This window comes from Macrotis lagotis, chromosome 3, assembly GCF_037893015.1.
Source record: "Macrotis lagotis isolate mMagLag1 chromosome 3, bilby.v1.9.chrom.fasta, whole genome shotgun sequence".
Taxonomy (NCBI): domain Eukaryota; kingdom Metazoa; phylum Chordata; class Mammalia; order Peramelemorphia; family Peramelidae; genus Macrotis; species Macrotis lagotis.
Window position 1 is genome coordinate 96,624,713 of NC_133660.1, and position 27,649 is coordinate 96,652,361.

The 27,649-nt window shown below is 33.4% G+C and overlaps 1 protein-coding gene across 1 annotated transcript in view; it reads right to left on the minus strand.

The window, feature by feature from the left end:
• Positions 1-3,002: 3,002 nt before the first annotated feature.
• Positions 3,003-27,649, minus strand: part of TLL1 (tolloid like 1) — a 292,559-nt gene continuing 267,912 nt past the window's right edge. Inside the window, exons 20-21 of the mRNA XM_074229005.1 lie at positions 15,143-15,393; positions 3,003-11,611 (exon numbers count right to left, since the gene is read on the minus strand). Of these exons, the coding sequence (XP_074085106.1) occupies positions 11,477-11,611; positions 15,143-15,393 (386 nt within the window). The 3' untranslated portion in view covers positions 3,003-11,476. The remainder of the gene's footprint in view (positions 11,612-15,142; positions 15,394-27,649) is intronic.

Consider the following 27,649-nt stretch of genomic DNA (forward strand, 5'->3'; position numbering starts at 1 on the left):
CAAAGACACATTCAACACAATGTTGAGTTGCTTTTATACTACACTGCAGGATTCTCATTGCCATCTTCCCTGTTTACTGTAGTTTTTGATAAGTTTTTTGAAGAAAATCAAGCATAAGATATGGAGATATTTTAGAATTTCCAAGAGATCTCCCCCATGAAAGCAGAAGGTTAGTGCAGCTGCCTCCGGGAGCACTATCAAATGTTGAATGAGAAACCTCAGTTATCAGACTTAAAAGTGAACTGCAGACAGGAAACTTGGTTGCAATAGAATGTTGGCACATGAAAAGAGGAGGCAACTTTATGAACTATTTCATCTCCATTGTAATCATTTTATTTTGGAATTTGACACAGCACCAGAGTAACTGCTTTATGAAGATATTTTGGAATTTTTTCTAGTCAGCAAAAAAAATCCTCTCTCTTCCTCCCATTACAACCTACCCACCAAAACAGAACAAAAGAAAAATAAAACTCATTAAAAACACATAAAGTAGAATTTGAATCCAGATTCTATGACTCAAAAGTTAGCATTATTTCTACCATACTGTGCTTTCTTTTTACTCTGTAGTGCTTAATATTAATATGCAGCATATTACTAATACTAACATGAATACATACAAGAAATATCATCTGGAAACTTACAGGTTGAACAAAAGAGGCAGGCAAAAGGAGAGGTAACAGATGGGCAGCTTGATTGCTGCACTGGCATCTACAAAATATTTTTGTTGTTCAGTCTTTTTCATGATTCCATTTGGGATTTTCTTAGCAAAGATACTGGAGTGGTTGCCATTTCATTCTCAGATGCTTTTGAAGATGAGGAAACTGAGGCAAGCAGGATTAAGCAATTTTGCCCAGGGTCACACAGTTTGTGTCTAAGGCCACATTTGAACTTAGGTCTTCCTGATTTTGGGCCCTGTACTTTATCCACTATATCACAAAATATTTTTCCAAAATAATAATTATAAAAGAAATTTATCATCTATGGAGTATTTATAGGAAGATGAACATGAAAATAAAAAAAATAAGGAGCTATCAATGATCTGGGTTCTACATAGAGGAAGGAAATATATGTCAGTAAGATCACTCTTTCATTATATATACCTACATTGTTATGTAATTGCTTCTGTAATTAGAATCCCATTCCTGTGCAGTTAGGTGGCACAGTGGATAGAGCACTGGACCTGGAGTCAGGAGGACCTGAATTCAAATATGACCTCAGACACATAATAACTGCCTAACTGTGAGACCAAGCTTGGCCAGTCACTTAACCCCATTGCTCTGAATAAAAAAATTTAAAATTAAAAAAAGAATGCCATTCCTTGTCTCATCCAAGGGAAAATAAGAAAATATAACGTGGTAGATAGGGTTCCCATTACTTAATTACTATCGCATTACTATCTACCCTGGTAGATTGGGTTCCCATTACTTAAAATAAATAAGAATAATTGAACCCAACATGTCAAACACACACACACACACACACACAAAGTTCTCTCAGAGACAATTCTTTCCCCTTGCCAAACTTGCAGTATTTGTGTTCTTGAGATCTAGGAAACTCTGAGACATACCTGATGCAGGCATGACTAATAGAACCACTTAAACCTTGTACATCGTTCCCACATCCTGGTTTAGATAATATATTTTGAGTCAACTGCTTGTAGCCTGTCCCTACTCTTACTAAGAAGTTGATTATAAGACACCCATCTTTTGGATTCTCTCTCTTTTTGTAGCACTGGTGACAGGATGACAATAGGTTTCAATCTTGAAGAACTGAATCTAGAGGTTGACTAAGCTAAATGTTTCTTAATTTTATAATATTTGCATTAATCTAATTAAAGTTTATGTTTAACTATGACCCTGAGACTGAGTGATTTGTGAACAAACATCAGGGTCTAAGAAAAAATTGGGATTCTTCAGTGAGAAGGGCATAGGAATAAATTAGAATAAAGTGAGAATAATCACATCTTCACTTCATGTTCCAGTTATCATGGATGATCTAAGGAAAAGTTAGAAAATGAAAGAAAAATAACTATGATACAGAATACAGATTGGCAAACAAATCAACTAATGTTTATTGAGCCCCTGTTTTGTACAAGACACTAGTGAGATGTAAACCAGTACATAAGACTCTCCCTGTCCTATAGGATTATATAATCTAGTTGGGGGGAGGAGAAAGTGGGAATTCTTCAATTCAATCTAGTACATTCAAGGAAAATTTGACTTATCCTGACAATCATAAAATAGAAGATCAAATTAGCTACAGAACTTGGGTGATGAAATGTGAAAAAAAAATTTGAGAACTATCAGCACTATTCTCTATATTAAATTATTTGATTGAAACTACAGGAAACAAATGATAGCAAAAAAAGGCTTACTACCAGAGCATCTTAAAAAAAAAAAGAAAAAACATTTCTGCATGAAAGTTACTTAAAGTTTATAATGCTTATATGGTTAGTAGGTGGTGAGGTTTAGATTCTCCCATTCTGTGTATGATCTTCCCAAACACAGAAAGATTGTTCTCAGTATGTTATCTGAGATGGCACATGCTATTTGTTACACCGCATATGAAATAAAAAAATAGGGGCAGTTAGATTGCACAGTGAATAAGAGTGCTGGGTAGAATCAAGAAGACTCAGCTCTCTAAGTTCAAAATCAGTCTCTCATGCTTACTAGCTATAGCATATGATCCTGAGCAAATCATTTAACCCTTCTTGCTTCAGTTTCTTTATATGCCAAATGAGCCAGAGAAGGAAATGCCTAGATACCTTAGTAGCTATGCTAAGAACACCTCAGATGGGATAATGAAGAGTTGGACACAACTTAAATTACTGAATAATAACAAAAAATATGAAAAATCATCTCCACTAGACAGTCTGGAGACCATAAAGAGATTTTGTAGAAACACAAGGTGTTTTCAGCTAATGGAGATGTTTTTATCTTTAGAGAATCTTCTCAAGTAAATCAATATTTATTAGAATTTCAATTTAGCTAGTCTGGCTATTTTTGAATTTTTGAATTTAGGTCTTTATTACAATCTAATTGTTTTCAAGTAATCAGGAAAATATCTGGAGACAAATCAATAATGAAACTAAGATGGCAGTCATGTCTAAAACACAAGGGAATGTTAAGGTTGAATCAATTTTAGATGATTAAAGACACAATAGTATATTTCAATAATTATTGTCTTGAAATTCATTACTTACCAAATTTTCAAACTTCATAGTCTTTCCATTCTATTCCTATATTTATTTATTTCCATCTTATAAGTCTTGAGCTAGATTATTCTTATCATTCCAGAGAAATGACAATCTTTTGAATAAAAAGATTTCCTGAGATAATGGCCCTACAACCCCTTTTGGTGTTTTTTCTTTTTTTTTTTTAGGTTTTTGCAAGGCAATGGGGTTAAGTGGCTTGCCCAAGGCCACACGGCTAGGCAATTATTAAGTGTCTGAGACCAGATTTGAACCCAGGTACTCCTGACTCCAGGGCCGGTGCTTTATGCACTGCACCACCTAGCCACCCCCAATGGTGTTTTCTTTAAATATTTAAACTATCTCTCTATTGGGAAAGTATTTCATATTGCAGGTAATTTACACTTTATGAATATATTTCTTCAAAACTTCATTTCTAATTTTGTTGTATGTAGTCAGAAACATCTTTACTCCATAGAAACAATGGTAATCAGGTTTTCAGAAATGCTCTACACTGATCTGTACAAATATGCCCTCCTAATCCCTTTCACATCAACTTTTGAATCTGTTGACTATTTCTGAATATTCTGTGGAAAACATTGAAAATTTAGAACTTTGTACAAATTGAATTTTATATCTTCTGGGACTTCCACATTATAGCCAAAAAAGAGTTGATCCTGCTCCATGTGACCATGGGTCTATAACTTCTCTAAGATTACAGAAAAAGATCCTCTTGAAATCTCTTTTGCTTTAAACTTCCTTCTCCTCATGCAATACATAGCATAGATCTGCAACTGAAGTACGCCCCTCAACTTTGATGTTTACTCTTTAGTATTCATAATATTCAAAAATAATCCATATGCTGTCACTTAACTCTGTATCTCATTCATTCAATAATCATGTCATATCCCATTACTTAACATGCTCAATTCACCAAGATACTTTATTAAAGAAGCAAACTAAATAATTGCATACCACTTTCCTATAATGCTACTTTCCTCCCCCTAGGATTCTCAAGCTTTACAATTTGATGCATTACATAATGTGAATACAATAAATGTTCAGTCAAAATATGAGAACGTACTATGTCATCATTAGTAATTAAACTGAACAAAATAAAGTTGAGAAAAAATTAAAACTTTTTTTCAAAATTCTGGCTCTTGAATATAAGATCAACCAAATGATTAGTTTAATGGTTTCCTGTAAAAAAATATTTTAAAGTTTTAAAAATATTACAAGACTGTAATTCTAGTTATATGGGGAAGATGAGATGGGAAAGTAACAGAAAGTTTTAGAGACTTCAGAAAAGAAGGAACAATATTAGGGATACAGGCTGGGAAAATTCAGAGTAAAGCTGTCATCAGAACAACATGCCAAGACCATGGGTCCATATCACTGGTTCTAAGCAGAAGTAGCTCCAGATTGGACATAGGGAGTAATGGGAGGGAAAAGAAGGATAGGATAAGTGCAGATAAGTATCTAGGTGTGGCATGAAGAAAATTATGAAGGCAAAATGGAAAGAGGCATAGAAAACTGACTTTACTGGCTGTCTCGTCAGCAAGCAATCTAGTTGAAAAAACATTTAGACATATGACTAAACTGAAGTCAGGACAGTGGGGAAGATGTTCAGTACTCTTTTCACATTCTCCCCGTTCTCAAGATCTGAATTCCTCAGACAGTAGCTACTAGAAAAATAAAGTGACAGTATAGTGAACCAAGATCTTTGTAATTTAAAGGCAGGTAGTCTGTGCACCAAATGTATCTATTAAAAGCCACACTTTTCTAACCATCAATACAACTTTGTTTAAAGACAAACCAATTTTTTAGCACTGCAAATTCCTTATTCTATAATTTGAATCGTTGTTTGATCACCAGTAAACACTAATAACTGGATAGAAGCTGGTCTCATAGAAGTAGGTCTTTAAATAGATGAGCTGCATTATTATTCTTTTTTGGATTTTTGCAAGGCATTGGGGTAAAATGACTTGCTCAAAGTCATACAGCTAATTAAGTATTGAGTGTCTGAGATCAGATTTGAACTCAAGTCCTCCTGACTCCAGGGCAGGTGCTCTATTCACTGTAACACCTAGCTGCCCTAGTTGAGATGTATTATTGCCAACAAAGTTCAGTCTCACCAATGGAAGGCACAGTATTTCAAGAGGATTTCAAAATCTGCTCGTACCAAATCAAAACTCCATTTATAGTCATTTTTTATCTCAATTAGGGAAAAACTTTTTTGCTGGGGATAATCAACCATTTACATTAATCTGCAATAATGTCATCTCAATTATTCACAAATGATTTATTCTTACCTAAAAGAGGGAACTCTGAAAAAAAAACTGGAAGGAGGCACACAAATTTCAAATAAAACCAAGTTAAGGGGAAAAAATCAAAATAGATTCAGAGACATCCTCTGGGTAGGGAAAATTAGGTTGGTTGACAGAATTCTGATTTGTTGCAGAAATGTGCCTCTTAACAGAGGTTGATAAGGTGACCAATGGGGCAGCTAGCACAGTTGACAAAGAACTAGGCTAGGAGTCAAGAAGACCTGAGTTGAAATCTGGACTTAGATTATCTATTGGCTATGTGACCTTGGTTAAGTCACTTAACTCTGCCTCAGTTTCCTCATTGGTAAAATGAGCTGAGTGACAAAACACTCCAGTATTTTTTCCAAGAAAACCCCAATGGGGTTAAGAAAAGTCATTTACAGTGGAAAATACTAAACAGTTCATTCTGGAAAAACACAAAAACAAAAATTTGAGGTACTCACATAAAACCAATGTTTCACCCAACTTCAGTGTATACAGTATTAGCAAGGCTGTTCACTTAGGATTATGATTACCTGGCTTCAACACCCTGTCAAATGTCCTTTAGATATGCAGTACTTTCATCCTATTGCTTCTCTTCAATATTTTCTCGAACTGATATTCTGATAACCATTTATGTCAGACTATGTAAGGAAAAGAGAAAGTGACCATCTCCATGGTTGGTCCTGAAGAAAGCACAGCCTACCTACTACAAACATTAAGAAGTCAATATAGGTGGGTGGAGTTGGGGTCCTTTGGCAGTCGGTGACTATTGATAATGTAATGGGAAGGCAGAATGTAGAATGATTAAAAAAATTTTGAAGATTTGAGAAATAAGAATGAAAGTAATTCTCATTTAAAATTTATGAAAGATGGCTCTTTACTAATTCTCAGGCTTTCTTTTCTAGACAGACACAAAATAACAGCATTAAAGCACCTTCAAGGTCATATGTATTCTAACCATCTTTTTTAAATGTAACAGATTAAGGAACTGAGGCTCCAAGAAGGGTTTTAATTGCCATAATTTCACAGGGTCAGTTTGTGACAGCTAAAGTTAAAAGGCAGGTTTTCTGTATTCAAATGTAGTGCTCTTGTTACCATAGTATGTTGCCTTCTTGTATTCATGTAAACACATTTTATGTTTATGGCATCAAAAATCTCATGGTCTTGTTCTACATTATGGAATAATACACTTCTCTCTCCCTATAGGATAGTGAAGTTATAACACTGAATTTAACAAACTTACATTACACATTAGAGAGTTTACAATGTCAAGGGAGTTATTAGAATACCAGTTACAAATTTTTTTGGTAAATAATTATTTTTCCTATTCCCCACTAGAGATTAAAAGATTTCTCTCAAAACAGTCTTAACTTTCTCCTTCTACAAAAGACAAAAGTTTCTAAGCCAAAATTTCTTGTTATTTTGTACAATAATTAAATGGTATGTGATGCATAAGGTGGTATTCTTCAGAAATATGATGCTGGGGTGGCTAGGTGGCATAGTGGATAAAGCACCAGCCCTGGAGTCAGGAGTGCCTGGGTTCAAGTCTGGTCTCAGACACTTAATAATTACCTAGCTGTGTGACCTTGGGCAAACCACTTAACCCCATTTGCCTTGCAAAAACCTAAAAAAAAATATGGTGCTAAAATCCAAAGGAGCATGCCATTTAATATGTTCTAAAAAAGAAGAAACTTTTTTCACAAATAATAGTTATGCTATGAGGGTCATAACTTCATCATTTTTCCAATATTCTGCAGGAAACAAATTTAAACTTTAATATTTACATCTTAAAAAGATGTGATGAAACTAAAAGTAGTAGGAAATGGTAAGGAAGACAAATGATATTTTAAAAATCAAGCGCAAGAAAAACAGAACTTGAAATTAAGGCTCTGGTATAATTAGCTGAGGATAAGATATGTGGGATAAATCCAAAAAGGAGATCAGTGCTTCTTTCTAAATGTGCAAATGAGTTGACTTGCCACGACTCTTATTGGCTGAAGAGATGACACAGTGACACTTGTCATCAGTAAGAAGATGATAAGGTGATTAAAGCAGTGAATACTGGATAAAATGGGGGGGGGGAGGTCCATGAACAAGTCAGGATAGAATGTTTAACGGTCAGTGAATGATAATTTAGAAGTTCATTTTGTAAGACTCTAGATCACATTTCTTCTTAACTTCCTAAGTAGTTTTAGATACTTTAATATTTTAATAAGTCCTATTAAGTAAAGGAGAGAAAATTCTTTCTAACTTTGATAATTCTATTTATGCAATTAGAACTATGGCAGATCTCAAACCCAAATGATATAGTTGAGCTAGTACAAAAAAAATTTATAATGATATGTTCAAGCAATAGGAGCTGCCAAAAGAGTTTTTCTTTGTTTGTTTGAACATAGCAACAATATGAAGCTGTTTGTATTTTCCTTTCTAGCATATTAAAGGCAAACCGATGGAATAAATGAATAAAATATTTTTAAATAGTAAGCAGTAATTTCAGTTACATGTCACTCTATAAATTAAAACTATCAATAGGCACCTCAGGACATCTATAGTAAATATAAATTAAGAATCATGTGGAGACACAGAAAGATCCTAAAGTGACTTCTGAATATTCAAATAAGAATTAAATTGTTTTTACTCTAATTGTATTATCGTTTCTGGTTTATCACAATTTTATAGACTTTCATAACTTCTACCATGTTGAATTTAGAATTTAGAGATTAGAAAACCCTAAAGTTAGGAGACAACTTTTCTCAACCATTCATTTTGTAAAAAAGAAAACTGGGATCTAGAAAAGTCTCCCAGAAGTTACCCAAAGACTCTCAAAAAATTAAGTGAGGAACAAGGATTCAAGCTTTGGGCCTCTTCTCATGAAATCATTATATACAACCACATTATCTATCCCCTACAGTTGAGAAATTAGGTTCTAAGTCAATGGTCAATATGCTCATTATTACTTAGAAGGCATGTTAATACAGAATATCATCTTCATCCATTGCTGTCAGGTGCTTATGATATTAACTGTCCAAACCTATGAATTCTTTATCAGAAACTCTGCATATGGAAACAATTTTCACCAATGGAAATTTGCAATTGATCTGCAATTTACAAGTCTTTGACTATAAACTCATTGTGTGTGGATATTGCTTAATTTCAGTTTTATCTCCAGTAACTAGCACAGTGCCCAAGATATAGCAAATGATTAATAAAGGTTGCCTTGTTCACCAATAGCTTAGGTAGATAACTTGTTCATGGTCATAGAATTACTATGTGTCAGAGGTAGAACATGAACCAAAAATCTTCTTACTCCACAGCTAGTTTATAATCTATCATATAGTACTGCCTCTCTGATACTAAACTTAAAAAAAGCAAAAAAAAAATACAGTGACTGCAAATACAAAATTATTGGGTAGTCATTTCCTTTCTAATATCATTTAGAGTACTGAAGTTTATGGATCTACATTATGTCATTTTACTTTTGAAGTCCTTCCAGAAAATGTTAAAATACTAGGTTTTTCTTCCAAAGTTCATTTCAATTAACCATTACAAATAGAAATTTATACAAATAATTATGGGTATAATATGTGATTATCTGTTCATACATTTGATCTAATTAACAATTGGTAAGAAACTGTTGTAAACTAGAATTATTTTGTTCCATTAAGCCATTTTCAAAAACTTAAATCTTTTGAAGGCATCAAGCATAATTAAATTTCACAATGTCAAAAGAAAGCTTAGCTTATCTCCATAACTGTGAATACCCTTCACTTTCAAATTACCTTCTTTTTTTTTGTATTTATTAATTTACATGTTGTCACTCTCATTAGAATGTAAACTCCTTGAAATTAGGGACTGTTTTTTCTTCTACCCTTTTTTTTGGTGGGGAGGTGGTATCTCAAGTCCTCAGTACAATTCCTAGCCCAGAATAAATACTTGAAATATTCTTACTGACCAACTATCTGAAAAGAGAATTTTTAAACCTGGGTATATGCTTTCTGGCTAATTTGCATAACCAAATAGAACATTGGTTGTTTTTCCCAAAATCTGACATCTTATGGGTGCTACAAACATTTTAATTTTGAAAAGAATCAAAAGCCAAAAAAAAAAAAGAAAAAGAAAAAGAAAAATCCACCCAATTTATTAGTGCCAGTGAATGTTCATGGACAAGTAACAGAAACTAAGCTACTTTGGGTAGCAGTCTACATCACAGAGTATCAAAATAACATTTCTTCTAAGTGAAACAGCACATTTCCTTGCAACTGAGACTGCAGGGATTAAAATCCCCCATTGTTGATCCATGAAATAATCAATGAAAAGGTGCTACTAAACAAGGTTTCCAGTATAACTTGGCATGGAAGGTGGAGCTGTCCAAACAAACGACACCTCTCATCCCCTTGCAGCATTCTCTCATACTTACATCCACACATAGGCATATACAATAACATCACATATGACCTAAAGCACATAATTCCATCTAAAATAACATTTCTATATCAAAAGCAGGCTTACATATTTACATCAGATCCTCTAGCCATGGAAATGGTTTTGCTTGGAAATTATAGTGTCAACATTAAAATGTTCAACTTGTCAAAATTATTTATCAAATCAAAGATGTATCTACAGAAAGATCTATTTGATCATGTGCAAGATCTCTAAGGCCATTAGAAGTCCTTGTTCCACAGGACCAGTGCTGCCAACTCACAAATCTACTGATACATTTAACAAGTCTTTAGTCTTCGAATGAAGCCAGTCAGGCATTGGGAGACATTCATGAACTGCAGGTTGTTGGCTCAAAGGTCTAAAACTTGAAACAAAAAAAATGTTCATGGGATAGCACCATAGAAATTCTCTTTCAGCAACAGATCATTTTTGCCGTCAAAAAATTTCTTTACTCACTCCCAGGGTTGGGGGGGGTGGGTCTTACAATTGGTCCAGAAGCTACCATTTAGTTACCACTCAGTGTTAATTCTGGTTAGTTAAACCAAATGTAACAATGTCAACCGCAATTTTCCACAAAATGTTCCAAAGAAAGAGGTAAGCAGTGGTGAGGACATCTTTACTTGCTGCTGGATGAGAGTAGCCAGTGTGAAGACTCCTACTCCCAAGGCTTTATTTCTTGCTGAGTTCTGAAGAAATCACATGGCTTCTTAGATTTAGATGGGTGAGAAGAAAATACCTCAACAGAGAAGTGACTTTACCTATGGACTGAATATTTTTGGAGACTGACAGTAACCTTGTTTGTAGAATATTAGCAACAATGATTATACAATAAAAGTTTAAGGACATGTGAAAATGTCTGTGAAGAAAAGTGGTGCAAAGATCGGATATATTTCAAGTATGGTAAGATGGAACAAATGAAAACAATGAAGCTGACACATTCCAGTACAAAAGACTGAAGAAATGAATTTTTCATCACTCACAGGCCTCACAGGCCACCCTCATAAGACCTCCCTGTGTCAAATCTTAACATGTATCAGGTTTGCAGGTTTGCACTGTATCCTGGATACAAAGCCAAAGCAATTAGAATAAGATAAAAGAACAGTATTTTTGGATTGTGTGTGATCTGTAATAATTTTATTTTGTTTGTTGGCTTCTTTTTCCCTCTTCTGGATAGTAAACAATTGTTAGAAAGAAGTTTGCAGGGTCACTTTTCTTGAATGGAATTGTTTCAATTGCCTTTCATTGATGACAAAAGTCAAGTTTACAAAAACTTTTCTAGTCTTCCTGGAAGCAACCAATGCCCTTCCACTAGCTTTACAGATATCATCAAGCACAGAGCCCAGTTATTATCATCATGTCTATGCTGTTGGGCTACTTGAATTCTTCAATTTAGAAACAGAAACAATTCTTGTTTTGGAATTTTGTGATGATTCAAGTTCATCATAGAAACTTTTGTGCGAATAAATTTTGAAGAAAGAAAAGACTATTTCTCTCCATCAAACTTGCTCCTTTTCTTTTGGTCATAGAGGTTTTGGCATTATTTTTTGGTATGAGTGATAGTTGAGTATTTTCTGCTTTTGTATCGTATATGAAATCCTTTCTTGTTGATTGTGTCGTCAGTATGGAAATAAATTAAAATAGCATCCCCAGATGAATAGATTTCTTCAGGTGGCTAGAAATTAAAAAAAAATTGTTATATTTTTTCATGACAAATTGCAAAAATTCCTTGCCTGTATTGCAATTATAATTTGACCTAGAGGAATAAAACTTAATTCTAAGGTGGTCTTATACTATGGAATAAATTTCCCCATAAACCCGTGGGCATCACATAGGCTTGTGCTTTGAGCATTCTAAGAGGCAAATGATATTAAGTCATACCAAACAATATATTTGGAGTAGCCTATGGATGGCAGATAGATGGATCAGTGGATAGAGCACTGGGCCTGCAATTAGGAAGACATAGATTGAAATCCAGTTTCAGATTCAAAATGGCTTTGTGACTCTGTGCAAATCATGAAACCTCTGCTTATTGCCTCATTTTTAAAAGGAAATAATTACAGCACCAACTTCATAGTTATTGTGAGGATGAAATGAGACAATACAAGACAAGTAATTTATATGGTATCTGGAGCACAGTAGATGTTGAATAAATGCTTTTCCCTTTCCTCTTCCCTTCCCTTATATTTTATTACAGTGGCTTAATATTACCAAGTAGTATTTACCTCTCATTTTGTATTGGGACTGTGACTTTCTGATCCCCCTTCTCTCCATCCCCAAACTTCATGTATCTGTACATAAACTCCATTAATTGGTTGTCTCTTTTTAGGAGCTATAAAAGTAACTTGCAGCTCATAAAATTCTTATGTTTCAGTTTAGAGATAGGGAAAATTGAACTCCAAAAATTTGTTATTTGCCCATAATTACAAAAGCACTGGATGGCCTACAGCTAGAAACCAGGCTTTTGACTCCAAAACTAGTTTTTGGTATTACTTTTCATTTTTCTCAAAGTATTTAAACTTCAAGGACTTCAGTTTTATCCTAAATGAGGGCAAGATGATAGTCCTTAGGTAATGTAATTCTATCCTCCTAATATAAAGTGATAGATATTAAAAAATTGGTAGGAATGTCTTTTGAATAAAAATACAAAATTCCAAAAGTGGTATCAAATGTTAATTGATAGTGGAATCATGGCAAATCAGACTTAGAAGGACACTTAGAGATCATTTAGTAAAATCTCATTTTTCCACATGAGGTCATTGAATTCCCATTAAAGGGCCACAGTGTGTCCAAGAGGTAGAGGTCTGGCCTTGTAGTTAAGAAATCAAATCCCAACTTTGCCTCAAAAAAGACTCTGAACCCACCTAATCCTTGGTTTCTTCTTTTATAAAATGGGGATAATGGGGCAGCTAGTTGGCAGAGTGGATAGAGGATACCAACCAGGACACCAACCCTGGAGTCAGGAGGGCCTGAGTTCAAATATGGCCTCGACCACTTAATTACTTAGCTATGTAACTTTGGGCAAGTAACTTAATCTCATTGCCTTGCAAAAAAAATATTAGGATAATAATACTTATATAGCCTAATTGACAAGACTGCTTTGAGGAAAACACTTTGTAAACCTTAAAACATTAGTGAAATGTGAATTATTAGAAAGACAAATATTTATTGTGATCATTTTCTTCATTTAACAGATTGGAAAACTGAGAACCACTGGAATGAAGTGAATTAACTAAGGCTACAATTATCTAATAAAAGGAGGATGGGGAGGCTAGGTGGAGCATTAGATAGAGCACCAGCCCTGGAGTCTGGAGTACCTGGGTTCAAATCCAGTCTCAGACACTTAATAATTACCTAGCTGTGTGGCCTTGGGCAAGCCACTTAACCCCATTGCCTTGCAAAAAAAAAAAAAAAAAAAAACTAAAAAAATCAAACAAAAAAAGGAGGATGCTGATGAAGAAAATAACAAGATAGATAGTGCTTTAAGATTTACAAAGTATTTTGCACCTTTTTTCCCATTTGGTGCTCACAACAATCTTGGGATGAATCTTGCTTCCAATCACAATTCCTCCTGATTCAACTCTTTCCCCAATATAGGGGTGAAATACCTCACCTCATTTTTCACATTTAAAAAAGACCTAGAGGGGTGGCTAGGTGGTGTAGTGGATAAAGCACCGGCTTTGGAGTCAGGATTACCTGGGTTCAAATCCAGTCTCAGATACTTAATAATTACCTAGCTGTGTGGCCTTGGGCAAGCCACTTAAACCCATTTGCCTTGCAAAAACCTAAAAAAAAAATACCTAGAGGAGAGAATTATTGGAAATTTTTCAAAATTTGAAAAAAAGAAATTAAAACTTTTCTTCTGTAGAACATCTGCAAAAGATACATTTTGAGGGGGAGGATATGAACTAAATAGTAGTTCTATCTACGGTTTCATGAAGCAATGGTTTCAAGGGTTTCAAGAAACCCAGTCTTCTCCTGAGCCAAAATGCATAAAGGAAATAAGACTAAGTTGAAGTTTTTTGTTATTTTCCTATCATTATTGATAAGCAGAAATCATTTTGGGGTGAACTCTATATTCTCTCGGTTTTCCTCCTCCACTTCTCCACATTTTTCTGAAATACATTTAAATTTAAGAAATACTTTCAAGGTCAAGTAATTATACCTAAATTCCTGATTCAAGCCTACTCCCTAATATAAGTTGTAATTGTCTTTGAAATATCTCATTCCATTATTTTTAATAACAAAACTGATGTTTGAGGATTTAAAAATAAAAAACCCCTACCTATATTGCAATTTAAAAAAAACTTAAAATACTTCTATTAAAATATTTAAAATAAATTGCTATTTCTAACATCAAAATAATGATATCCAAATTTGAAATATTATATAAATACTCAGAATGGCATTGGATATATGTATTTTTTAAGATATCACTCATAAATAGTCAATAATTATCAAACATCATACTTCAACTCATTACTTTATCATTTAGAGATTTCATTAATGTGGGTGTTCTCTTCACCAAATATAGACTTCAAGCTCATCAACCCTAAATGAACTAATCATCATGAATTGCAAGTACCTTTAAACTCAGTTAAACTGGTGTTTAGATAACAGGCATTTAATCTGTGAAAGGTTTTTCCTCAAAGACTTTCCAGCTTGGGAAAACCTGTCATAGTTTTATGGCTACTGTCCTAGCCTCAAAGAATGGAGGGTTACCTCCATATCAAAATAAAACATCAGATTAGGACTTCAGCATTGCAGTATAATAAAATACAAATTTAGCTACCTTTTATTATTTTCAAATTTCACTAAACGTAATTCTCAACTTAAAAAGAAATGGTTGGCCTTTGGTCAACTTCTCTTTATCTTTTTTTTAATCCCATGAACTAATTTATTTACACTTTAGATCTTTTCTGGACAAAAAATAGGTTGATAATCTCTCTCAGGATTCCTCAGAATTCAAAATTTTTAATATAAAACAGTTTGGGGAAGAAAAATTTTAAAGTTTTTCTTTTAATTTTCTCATTTTAGTTAATGTCAGCCTTGAATTAGGGCATTTAATTAGTTGACTTACTTTCAGGGGAGAAATAAGACATGAAAGTTCACATTACTTTATAAAGCATAAAGCAAGTAAAATAGGGAGATAGTGACTAGACAGTTTTCCTTATCACTGCAATTATTCCATCTGTATAATACTTACACCAGAGCCACAGAATCGACCAAGATTTCGAGCTGTTGAATCATGACCATCAAAGAGCTGGACATAGTCATAGCCACAGTCTGCTTCTTCTTCAACCTCAAAAGTTTGAAAACTTAATTCAACTGAAGATCCTCGTTCTGACATCAACAGCCACTCACAACGAACTTGGACAGGGTAATTGTTATCACCAAACTGAGCATGAGAATATAGGTCTCTTGGATTGGATTCAGCTTTCAGTCGGCCACCACATTCTGGCTCAAGAGGAGAAAAAGAAATAATTTTAAAAAAATAATATTTCATGGCACAATTTCCACCACCAGGTTACTGTCTACATATTTACTGGTGTTGAAATGATCATTTAGATCAAGGAGGGGGAACCTGTTTTCTGCTGAGGTCTATTTGGATATTTATAGCATTATTCCAGGGCCATACAAAATTATCAACTTAAAAATTAGCCTACTATATTTGATCAAACATTTAATTAATTAAGCCCCAAAAAGCTTCTAGATTTATTGAATTTCAAGTTCTGCCTACAGTTGCCTTGTGGACATAGTGGATAGAGAACCCTGTCTGCAGTGAGGAAGACCAGAGTTACATATGACCTCAAACACTCATTAGCTGTCATTTAAACCATGTTTGCCTGCAATTTCCCTATCTTCAAGAAGGAAATGGCAAACACTTGAAAGAAAACCCCTCTAATGGGGTCACTGAAATACAACCAAAACAACTAAATAATAATTATAGTTAAAAGAAACAATAACCCTAGTTAAAGGAAATGATAACCAGTGTTTTAACTCTAAAGATAATGCAAATGTTGGCTCACAGTAAAAGGAAAATACTGAGCTTTATTAAATTATTAACTCTGTGATTACCAGAATAAGTTCATGAAAGAACTATACTAATACCAACTACAATTCATTGTAATAAATGGCTGATTCCAATTCAAAGCATCATAGATAAAATAAAGCAAAATGCATGGTATTCCTTGTAGATGGTACATATAGGGTTATACTTCTTATAGATCATTTTTCTAGAAATTTGCTTGTGAAAATCAATCATCTTTCAAACTGAAGTTTTAGGGCTGAGCATGTAGCCTCAAATTTTTATGTGTTTGTGTGTGTTCTGCTCTTTCCCATTCCACCAAGTCTTCTCTTCCATACAACATATACCCTCAGTTTCTTCCAGTGATCCTTGTATATCATCACCTTCAGATCCTTTAAACAATCCATTCCACACTCTGGGATAAAAACTTTGCTTGAAACATATAGTGCTTGGAACATGGCAGGAAACTTCACAGATTCATTTGGATCACTTCTATGTACTAGACACATGCATAGGTAATGTTAACTAATTGTACCAAAACTCAGAAAATGGGCTAATTGGGGGATACTATACAAAGTATCTGATATAGCATTATAAATAATTTGTATCAGCTTTTCATTTGCTTACCAATTAAAAGTTAAGACTTAAACAACTATTTAACAATAAAAACTCAATGTGAAAGTTGAAAAATTACTAATAAAATTATTATTATTTTAACTTCTGCCAATATTTCCTTATTTCGGTATGTTGTTGTATACATGGCAAACATTTTCACATTTTCTTTTCAAGGTGTACTCTTCCATTTGTGATTTTGAAGATGTTATCTCCTTGCTTTCAGACAATGAATGTATGATTAAGTATATCACTTCTTCCTTCTTCCTTCAAACTCTCCTTCTCTGGTTTATTTTTCTTAAAGGTCATTTATGTTTCCCAAGATGTCCTTACCATGCATTTCTGCCATATCAGATATTCCCTTGCCTGGTGCTTAATTTAAAACAAATCTCAGACCTGTCTTTGTGAAATTTTAACTTCTTGATTTTGGTCTAGTGACTGAACTTGCCAAAATTATTTAAAATTTGATTCTTTCATTTATATAATTAGTTATACAAAAATGTTTTTTTTCTTCATCCAAATAAGTAATAAAGGAGGTATATGAGGCAAAGACATGTCACATTCTGTTACAGTTTCCTAGAGTACAGAACAACTAAGGAGCATGATTTGAGGTTGATTAGTACACACTCTCATAAAGCCATTTGGTATCACTATCATTAATTCAATTCATTTAGGTAACATAGGGCAGTTAGAAGGTACAATGACTAGAGTGCTGTGCCAGGACGCAGGAACATGCATCTTCCTGAGTTCAAATTTGACTTCAGACACCTTCTAGCTGTATGGCTCTGGGCAAGTCACTTAACACTGTCTTCCTAAGTTTCCTCAACTGTAAAATGAGCTGGAGAAAGAAATGGCAAAACCTCTCCAGTATTTTTGTGGGGGAAAAAAATGGAGTCATGAAGAAACAATAAAATAGGCCTCCCTTCTGGTTTCATATTTCACTAAATTGTCCATAATACTGTCAAAGGAGACTTTGTTAAATGTTTTATTGAAGTCAAGATATAATATAGCTTTAACACTGACTTATCAACCTAGGCAGCTTATAAACTACAAGATCTAGTTAGTTTAGATTGAATGTTTCCATTCAAACTAATTTACTTATTACTGGCATTTTTTATATTTTAAAGATAATCATATATGTTTGAGAGTTTTGTCATTTATTGAAATCAAGCTCATTTGTCCATGTTTTCTGGAATATACTTGTCTTGCTTTTTAAATCAGGAACATCCGAGCTGTTGTGTTTTCTAAAAATTACCAAAATAGGTACTGGGTCTTGATAGGGAATCAAATTATATCAGCAAACTCCTTTGTCACACTAGTATATAACTTGTCTAAGTCTGTAGATTTTAATTTACCTAATAAAAGCAATCTCATATATGCTCTCTATCTATCTTGGTCAAATAATACTTAAAAACTTTCTTATTAGTTTTCAAATACCTTGCTTAAGAGATATTAAGATCAAAATGGGGTGCAATGGCTCTTTCCAATCTCAACTCACTGATAAAATATGCCATTATGTTCTAAAACTATAATCTGTCTACTTATTCTCTTTCATCATTAGAGTACCTGCATATATTAAACTACTTACTAGCCACAAAATTCAGAAAATAGCTCCAAGAATTCACACATAAAATTTCAAAATGATAGCACCATACTTGCATGTATATCATGGCAATACCCAACATGAAGTACAAATCACAGATTTCATAGAGAAATTGAAAAGCACAGGAAAGCTGAGAATTTCCTATAATCCTGTGAGTTATTTATTTATGGTGAGAATCATCTGTTTTACTGTTGTTAATTCTCAGATATATCCCCATTATATTAGGTGCTTCATTTGGGTTGGCAATCACGAAGAAGATGTGGCAGAAGAAATAAGTAGTAGGCATGATATGAAAAAAAGTAGGCTTTAGCTGCTGAGGGAGCAAATGTGACAAATGGGCAGAAATAACATAGGCTGCAAGAAAGCAGACATTCCATAAAATTATTATGAGATAGAATAATGGGTGGCTTCTCCCATAGCAAAAAAAAAAAAAACCTATGAGGTGCAATCAGTGCCCTCAACAACCCAGGTGATGAACTATTCATACTGGAATGGCAGGATGGCAGTGTCCCAGCCAGGCATATAAGGGTAGGTAAGGAAAAGTGACTTTAGAAAGAATTAGCATCCTGGGTCCTGAGTTCCTGGCTGGCCTGGCCTTGAGTTCTTGACTGGCCATTTATATTCTGAAAAGAAATGAGTAGAAAAGTAATAGTAGACTTTGCTAGCTCTTAATGAGAGCAACTCATTGGGGTGATCTGAGTCTAGGTACTTTAACTGTGTCCCCAGAACTCCTGGATTTCAGATATGCCTGTAGTCTATTTAAGTATGGCTGAGTGTGGTAATAATTGAAGTTAGCACAGTCTATGCAGTATTAATTGCATTAATATATTTGATTTTTTATTACTCCAGTTTATGTGGTAATGAGCACAGCATACTATACAATTAAGCTATTCTTCCATGGCAGCTTCCATTAAGCTAGATTTAAGTAACTGGGATTCACTAAAATGAAACGGGGATGGGAGGAAGGCATAATTTTCTCATAGACAGGGCTAAGCCAAGAAATTATTTTAAAAAATCTAAACACAGACCATACAATATAATAATAATATAGTAAGAACAATATCAGTTTGACACAATTTGGGTTGATTTCATTTTATAAGAGCAATCCTTAGGATTTGGCTCATTCAGAGGACTAAGACTTGAATCACTGGAGAAGTTTTCTTGTTTTCTGAAATACAAAGAACTCAGGCTATAAGGAAATAATGATTCTGAGGTTCATCCACCTTTTTTCTAACCCATGATGGTTTCCAAAGTAAATCAAGACATTGAAGTAATGTCTGTTTATAGTAAATTCAATATTTTTTCAATCTTATTGCACATAAATGTATTTTTTCTTGTGAATTATATGGTCTATTCATGGTTCATTATGTTCTTGATCTAGAGGCTGAATAACAGAACAGTTTGAGCTAAAGCAAGCCTAGAACAATTGAAGAGTCATATTCAGCAGATGAAATTTAGCAGTTATACCCACAAAAGAGTCAGATTTAGCAGATGAAATTGCTCAATCACTGCAGAATTAAGCATTTCCCTATAGCATCCTCTAATGTTAGATAGTCATCCTAACTTTAAGGATTACCACAACCTATTCATCATGATGAACAGATTCAAGCAAGTACCTGCTAGTGGTTATAATTAAAATGCATAAAACATTGCTTTAAGATCTTCAATGGCTATGTGCCAGATAGATTCCATATGCTGCTCATCATACTGCCCTTCAAAAAATAATGTCTTAAGCAAATATGTAAACACAAATGAAAACATTGTACAAGTTTCCAATCATGAAGAATGGGAGAAAAATACCCAAACTATGATATAATATATAATCAGTAGGGTTTCTTAAATCAACAGTATATTTCCAAAAACTTATGAGTTGCCAGCAGGCCTTTTGGAAAAAACAAGAAAATGGAAAATGATGATGAATAGAACTAGTAACATAACAAGAATAAAGACCTGGGTAGTCTTGATTTTAATTGGGAAGGGATATGCTTGTTAACTTTCTTGCATAGCATTAAATTACTGAATAGATGCTATATTTACTTTTAGTAAGCCTCCTACCAAGTACAAAAAAAAGCTCATTTTTAAAAAATATTTCTTTTAGTATAGTATTTGATTTTTAAAAGACATGTGCTAGGGGTGGCTAGGTGGCACAGTGGATAGAGCACTGGCCCTGAATTTAGGAGTACCTGAGTTCAACTCCGGCCTCAGACACTTAATAATTACCTAACTGTGTGGCCTTCGGCAAGCCACTTAACCCCATTTGCCTTGCAGAACTCTAAAAATTAAATAAATAATAAAACACGTATGATAAAAAACAGTTTTATGCCTGAAGATACTTCAGTGTTTGAGAATTTTTTTGGTGAATATTTTTCTTTCTTCCTCCTCACCCTGGAAAAAGTATATGCTCATTCTTCCCAGTTTTCCAATTGCAAAGATGTTATAATAATTTTGTTTTCTTAAAAGATTTTCTGGTCTTTTAATTAGATCACTTACAACTTTATTCATGTCTTTTTTTTTCTGTTTTCAAAGACTCAAGAAAAACTATTTTAAATATAAATTTGGGTATGAAAGTTGGAATGGTTATCAGAGGGAAAAATTAATAAATAATATTGCTTCCATAGCCACAGAATTTTATAGAAAAAACTATATTAATAACCTGAGTTACAAGGTTCCTAAAGTAGAAAAAGTAGATAAGTTATACAAGTAGATACTTGGAAGAGATATCAGGTTCTCATCTCTTTTTTTGAAGATTTTATTTTTTTGATTACATGCAAAGATAGTTTTCAGGATTCATCTTTTTGATTGCTTTTGTGTTACACATTTTTTCTATCTCCCTTCTCTTCCTTCCTCCTCCCCATGACAGCAAGCAATCTGATAAAGCTTATTCATGTACCATCATGCTTAAAATATTTACATAGTCATCTTGTGGGAAATGATTCTTGCCCTTCATGCTCAAAGAAGACGAAAACATCATGGAAGTGATGTCATGACAAGCACATGAATTGGATTTGAGCAAGGAAAGGGATGTGCCAAATCACCAGACTCACTTCCTCGTCCAGAGCCATCTGGGTCCAGTTGTCATATATGAATCAGGACAACTGAAGATGGCCCTGGATGTGAGGCAATCGGGTTTAAGTGACTTGCCCAAGATCACATAGCTAGTAAGTCTCAAGTATCTGGGGCTGAATTCAAACTTCCATCCTCCTGAGTCCAAAGTCAGTGCTCTAACCATTGTACCACCTAGCTGTGAAAGAAGAATCAGAAATTAAAGGAGGAAAATGGGTTCTTTTTTTTTAATTCCGGGAAAAAGTCACTATCCCTCTATTAATTTTTTATTTAACATTCTGCAGAAAATTATTAGAGTGGACCACATGGTTACTTTTGTGACCAATTAAAAGTATTTGGGATATACATAAACATAAACTCTTTGTCTCTTTTCTAAAGGCTCACCAATATCATCTTCAGTAGTAGTTGAGTAGAAGGGAGGACAACAGGATTCTTTTTAACTCATCATAATCCAATTTGAATTTTATTTCTCCTACAAGTTTTCTATATATTTAAATCTTTTTGAAACATATACTCATATAACATAAATATTTAATTAGTATGGTAGTCGAATTTATTAAACTTCCTTAAATTTCATGAAAAATCCAATTAGACAAAATTTATAAAAAATTATATAATTCAAATAAATACTTTAATATATGGGTAGATATGAGAAGCTTCTGTATATAATAACAGCATGATTCTATAACAGTTTATTAGATTCCAAAGAATAGTTTGTTATATATTAATTGAATTAGAATTTATTACCCCTTACTTTATAAAAGGTAGCCAGATTCTGATGGCTATGATAATTCTAGCCATCAAGTCATGTCATATTGTTATTTTATTTTTTCTTATTTTTTGATGATATTAAGATAGCAGTTATCCTGGGTCATCCATATCATTTTATCCTATTTAATATCCTATGTAACAGTAGACAAATGGACAAAATGAGCATTTGTATGGTTAAGTAAATTTATTATAGTATAAGGTCAACTCTATATGCTCAGTGAAAGCATACTCTATCCAAATTCAATAGTAAACATGATGACAGGGATGTTATGTACTTCATTCTTTTCCCAGATGAATTTTATTGCTTTTCCCAGATGAATTTTATTGCTTTTCCCAGATGAATTTATTTCCCAGATGAATTTTATCCCATTTCCCAAATGAATTTATTCTGCTTAGTCTCTGAATTTTGAAAGCTTTTTGTTCTATGAGACAGAAATCATGTATATTTTGTTATGGTGACATCTGTTTAAGAGAATGTCCTTATGTTTTTGTCAATCAACATCATATTTTGGACAACATGTGATTATGTTTGAGCTCTAAATCAGTTTATTGGTAGAGATCTCAATAAGATTTTTCATCTATTGGTTCATGAAAAATAGAAAGCTAAAATAAAATTCTGGGAACCAACTTGTGGTTTACTAGCTATACAGAAAATTTTTTGTCTTTCAATTTTCACTGCAGTTTTTGTTTGATTTGATGTCTTGTGATTTTTTTGCTGGTTATTGTTTACTACTTTTACTATTCCTTATATAATTTGCATTGAACACTATTCTTCTGTAGTTGTTCATAGTCATGACCTGTCCTGAACTGCTTTCTTAAACCGCTGTTTCTAAAATCAAATGCATATGACTCAAACATATGTTTTACCTAGGTAACGTAGATATTACCCTTTTCTATTCTACCTTGTCAATGCTATACATTAAGAGATAAACCACTTTTATTTACATTAGAAACAATGATGTATCTCTCTATTTTCAGCCTCTATTAATGCTCCAAGAGGTAAAATATGTTTGTGCCAAAATTATTTCTGTACATTTTTGATCTTTTTGCTTTCATGTGTTTTGAGAATGTCCATCAGTTCTCTTACTCCATTTTGTGGGGGAAGACAATCTTCCGATAGTTGTCTTAGCATGATAATATTAAATATTAAATGAAGTATTTTTAAAACTTTAGGGGAGAAACAAAGTGATAGTGGGCTTTGTTTCCTTAATATTGTACAAGTTTCAGTTAGGATACTTTGTAAACCCATAAAGGTCAATTTTATTGTTTTACAAATTGATATTGAGGATGGTATTGAATAGAGGTTAATTGCTTTGAATGTGTTCTTGCCATTAGGTTTTTATTTAAAGACGTCTCTAAGACTCAACACACTGAATTGTAACTTTCCCTTAGACAGTTTTACTCATAAGACTTGCCTAGGGTTAACTGAGATATTTCTAAGTGGTATCTTCACCTGATTCAGTTTGATCTCTCAATTCAAATCTGAATCTTTTCAGTTTTCATCTTTCTTTCTGATAAGAATTTTGCTCTTGGGGTAGCTAGGTGGTGCAGTGAATAGAGCACTGGCCCTACAGTCAGGAGTACCTGAGTTCAAATTTGACCTCAGACACTTTCTAATTACCTAGCTATGTGGCCTTGGGCAAGCAACTTAATCCCATTGCCTTGAAAAAAACCTAAAAAAAGAAGAATTTTGCTCTTAAAGAATCTAAATATATTAGAATGTGATAAAAAAAAAAAGCTTTCCTGAGATGAATATGGAAAGAGTCTATCATTAATATTGTTTATCTGAACTCTGAGGTACCACCTCACACCTATAAAATTGGCTAATATAACAGAAAAGAAAATTATAAATGTTGGAAGAGGATGTGAGAAAATTGGGACACAAGTATATTGTTGGTGGAATTTTGAACTAATCCAACCACTCTGAATAGTAATATAAAACTATGCTTACCTTTTGATTTAGTAATACCACTATTAGGTCTATATCCCAAAATGATCATAAAAAAGGGAAAAGGATGCACATGTACAAAAATATTTATCACATCTCTTTTTACAGGGGCAAAGAATTGGGACTTGAGGGGATGCCTATCAACTGGGGAATGACTGTACATGTTATGATATATGAATGTAATAGAATATTCTATTAGAGCAGGCAGATTTCAAAAAAAACCTGGAAAAACTTACATGAACTGATGCTGAGAACAACTTTGTATGATGATCAATCATGACAGAACTAGCTCTTCTCAGTAATATAGCAATCAAAGCCAATTCTTAAAGACTTGTGATGGAAAGTGTCATCCACATTCAGAGAAAGACTGTGGAGTCTGAATGCAGATCAAATTATTTTCACTTTCTTTTAGGTTTTTACAATGCAATGGGGTTAAGTCATTTGCCCAAGGTCATACAACTAGGTCATTATTAACTGTCTGAGGTCAGATTTGAATTTAGGACCTCCTGACTCCAGGGCTGGTACTATATTCACTGTACCACTTAAATGTCCCATTATTTTCACACTTCTTTTTTTTTAGATTTTTGCAAGGCAGTGGGGTTAAGTGGCTTGCCCAAGGCCACACAGCTAGGTAATTATTAAGTGTCTGAGGCAGGATTTGAACTCAGGTACTCCTGACTCCCTAGCTGCCCCTATTTTCACTCTTTAAAAAATATATATTTCTTTCTTTCTCATGTTTTTTTCCTATTTTGCTCTTTCACAACATGACAAATATGAAAATATTTTAATATATTTGTGCATGTATAACCTAAATTAGATTGCCTGTTGTCTTGGGGAGGAGAGCAAAGAAGGGAGAAAAAATTTAGAGCTCAAAATTTAAATTTAAAACTTTAGAGGAGAAACAATTTAAATTCTACAAAAAAAGTTGAAAATTATCTATACATGTAATGGTAAAAATAAAATATTAAGACAAATTGCTTGGTAGAATCATACTGTTCAATGACATCCATGTATATCAAGTAATTAATCAAATGTTTTGCCTTCACTTTTATTGTAATTTGGAAGTTATAAGTAGTTCTTTTTTAGGGGAGATGATGACTTTAAGGCTAGGCAGAACCATAATGAGTTTAAATTGGTCTCTAAAAATGTCATATCTCAGAGGAATTCTTCCTTACATTATTGTATTATTGATGTGTTTTGAAATAGAAAGCAGCTTTCCACATAGGCATTCAATAATCTAGAGCTGTCTCCATACTGGAATTTAGTTTATATATTTATGGTACATGATTAAGCCATGAGTTCATAACTGAGAGAAAGGGTTTCCAATAATCTCCAAATGCACCATAAATGCTTTTATAATTTCAGGCAGCTTGTTTAGTTAGCAAACAAATAGCTACTCTTTTAATCCCAGGGACTTAAAGATACCTGCCTTTTTGCTCTAAAGTCAAGATGCTTTGTTGTCAGTGTTTATAAGTGATTTTAGTTATCATAACCTGTGTTGGCTTGAACTTTCAATTCACCTATAGCAGGAGGAATGTCTAGTATTCTCTTCCTTTTGTAACATACTCATGATGTCTTGTTTTAAGATAGACAAAGACCAAAGACTACTACCATTAATTTTTTTTAAATGTTATCTTATTATGTAATTCAGCCATATCACATACTATATGTTTCTTCCTTAAGGATATAATTTCTCTCTCATCACATTCAACTTGGATCAATGCATACTATGGGAATGATGTAAAGACGAACAAACTGCCTTCTGTGGGAGGTTGGAGAAAGGGAAGCAAGATTGGGGGGGGGGGGGGAATTGTAAAACTCAAATAAAACCTTTCTAAAATAAAAAAAGAAAAATAAGATCAGTCACATGTGTAAGATGATAGGAAGAATGATAGGAAGGTACTTCACTTATGTTTTGTAAGCCACTGTTAAAATATTCAACAGTTATGGATCTTAGCTAGACCCAATGTTTTTCAATTTTAAAGAGAAGCAATAGAATAAATATAAAAGATCAAAAAATTTTAAAAATAATAGAACATTATATGTGAACAGTTTTAAAGAGGCAAAGAAATAGATAAATACATAAAAGCATATGTTGAATATTTTAGAATTACATAATATCATAGTCAAACATTTCATTTACATGTGATTGCTATAACTGAAGAGAATGGGGCAGCTAGGTGATGCAGTGAATAGAGCACCAGTCCTGGTGTCAGAAGGATCTGAGTTCAAATGTGACCTCAGACACAATAATTGCCTAGCTATGTGAACTTGTGTAAGTCATTTAACCCCATTGTCTTGCAAAAAGTCAAAAAAACTTGAAGAGAAAAAACTTTAAAAATGAGAAATCATACAAATCTACAGACAGGTATAATTTTGAAAGGACAATTTATTTCTAAATGGAAAAATGGGGAGGTTCTCTTTCAAATGAAAATTTAGTCCCAGAGTCTCATTTAAAGCCACTGAAGGGAAAGAAATCTAAAAATTAAAGGAGGCCGAAGAATTGTTCATTGTGAGCCAGAGTTCTATGAAGCCATAGCAAAAGGTTTCAGCTAAGAGATTCTTTTTTTCCTAGGGAATGAGAAGTGATTTCACTGGCCAAGAACATTTGGCACCATCTAGCATTGGAAAAAGAAACTTGTTATAAATGCCTTTTGCTGCCTGATGCTCCCTCTGGCTTTATTGAAAAGAAAAGGCAATGATTATAATATAGGATTTACAATAATTTTTTATATATGAGAGTTTACCTTGCATAAAATGTCAGTCTTTGCTCTATTGCTCTGTTCTCCATTCTGAATGGATAATACTACATCAAAGTGAGCAAACAAATGAATATTCTGGTCTGTATTGTCTAGAAATAGTGTCTCTGATAATTTTTGCATTTCTTCGATTTAAGGAAAACTGCTATAGACATTAAAGAGATGGAATTTTCTGAATACCCTTTTTGAGGTTAAAATAGTAAATGAAAAGGACTTCAAAATGTTTAATGCAAATACAGGAGAGAAGACTATTTTCCTAAATAAATGAGCTTCATCAGAGAAGAAGTAAACAGAAATGCAGATATTCCTAAATGGTTCAATGACAGAAAAACCTGAAGTTCAGAGTCAAGTATTACCTTAAGGAAACATATTTTTCTCCCTATGTTGTAATGCTCTTATAAGTTAATTCCCAAAGACTTTGAGTACATTGAATGATCATAATCCAGATTACTGTGTGGAATATGATATTCTTTATTATTTAATATGTGTATGTATGATATATTTAAAGTTATGTTTGTCTCAATGTATATTTATGCTATATTTAAAGTTATGTTCACTTGTGTTAATAAATGTGTTTTCTTTAAGGATAGAAGAATATGACATTATTGTTAGTGACTGGTTATATAAATTACCAGAACAGTTCTAGGGTATTACATGGTAAGAGGATGGTTATACAAATAATAGTGTGTCAGTAGGGGTTTAAGATACACAGTGTTAAGTAAAGGGAACATATTTTTCCTCAAGAGGGTTATCCATAGAAATCTTCTTGTTAAAGATCTCTTTCTAGGAAACTAAACCTACCAGATGAAGGCCGGTTGGCATGAGAGAATCAACCTATAGATGATTGATGGATATTATTATTCCTAGGACTACCACTAATACTAGTACTAGCACTATTTTCACTATCACTAGTACTAATACTACTCTAC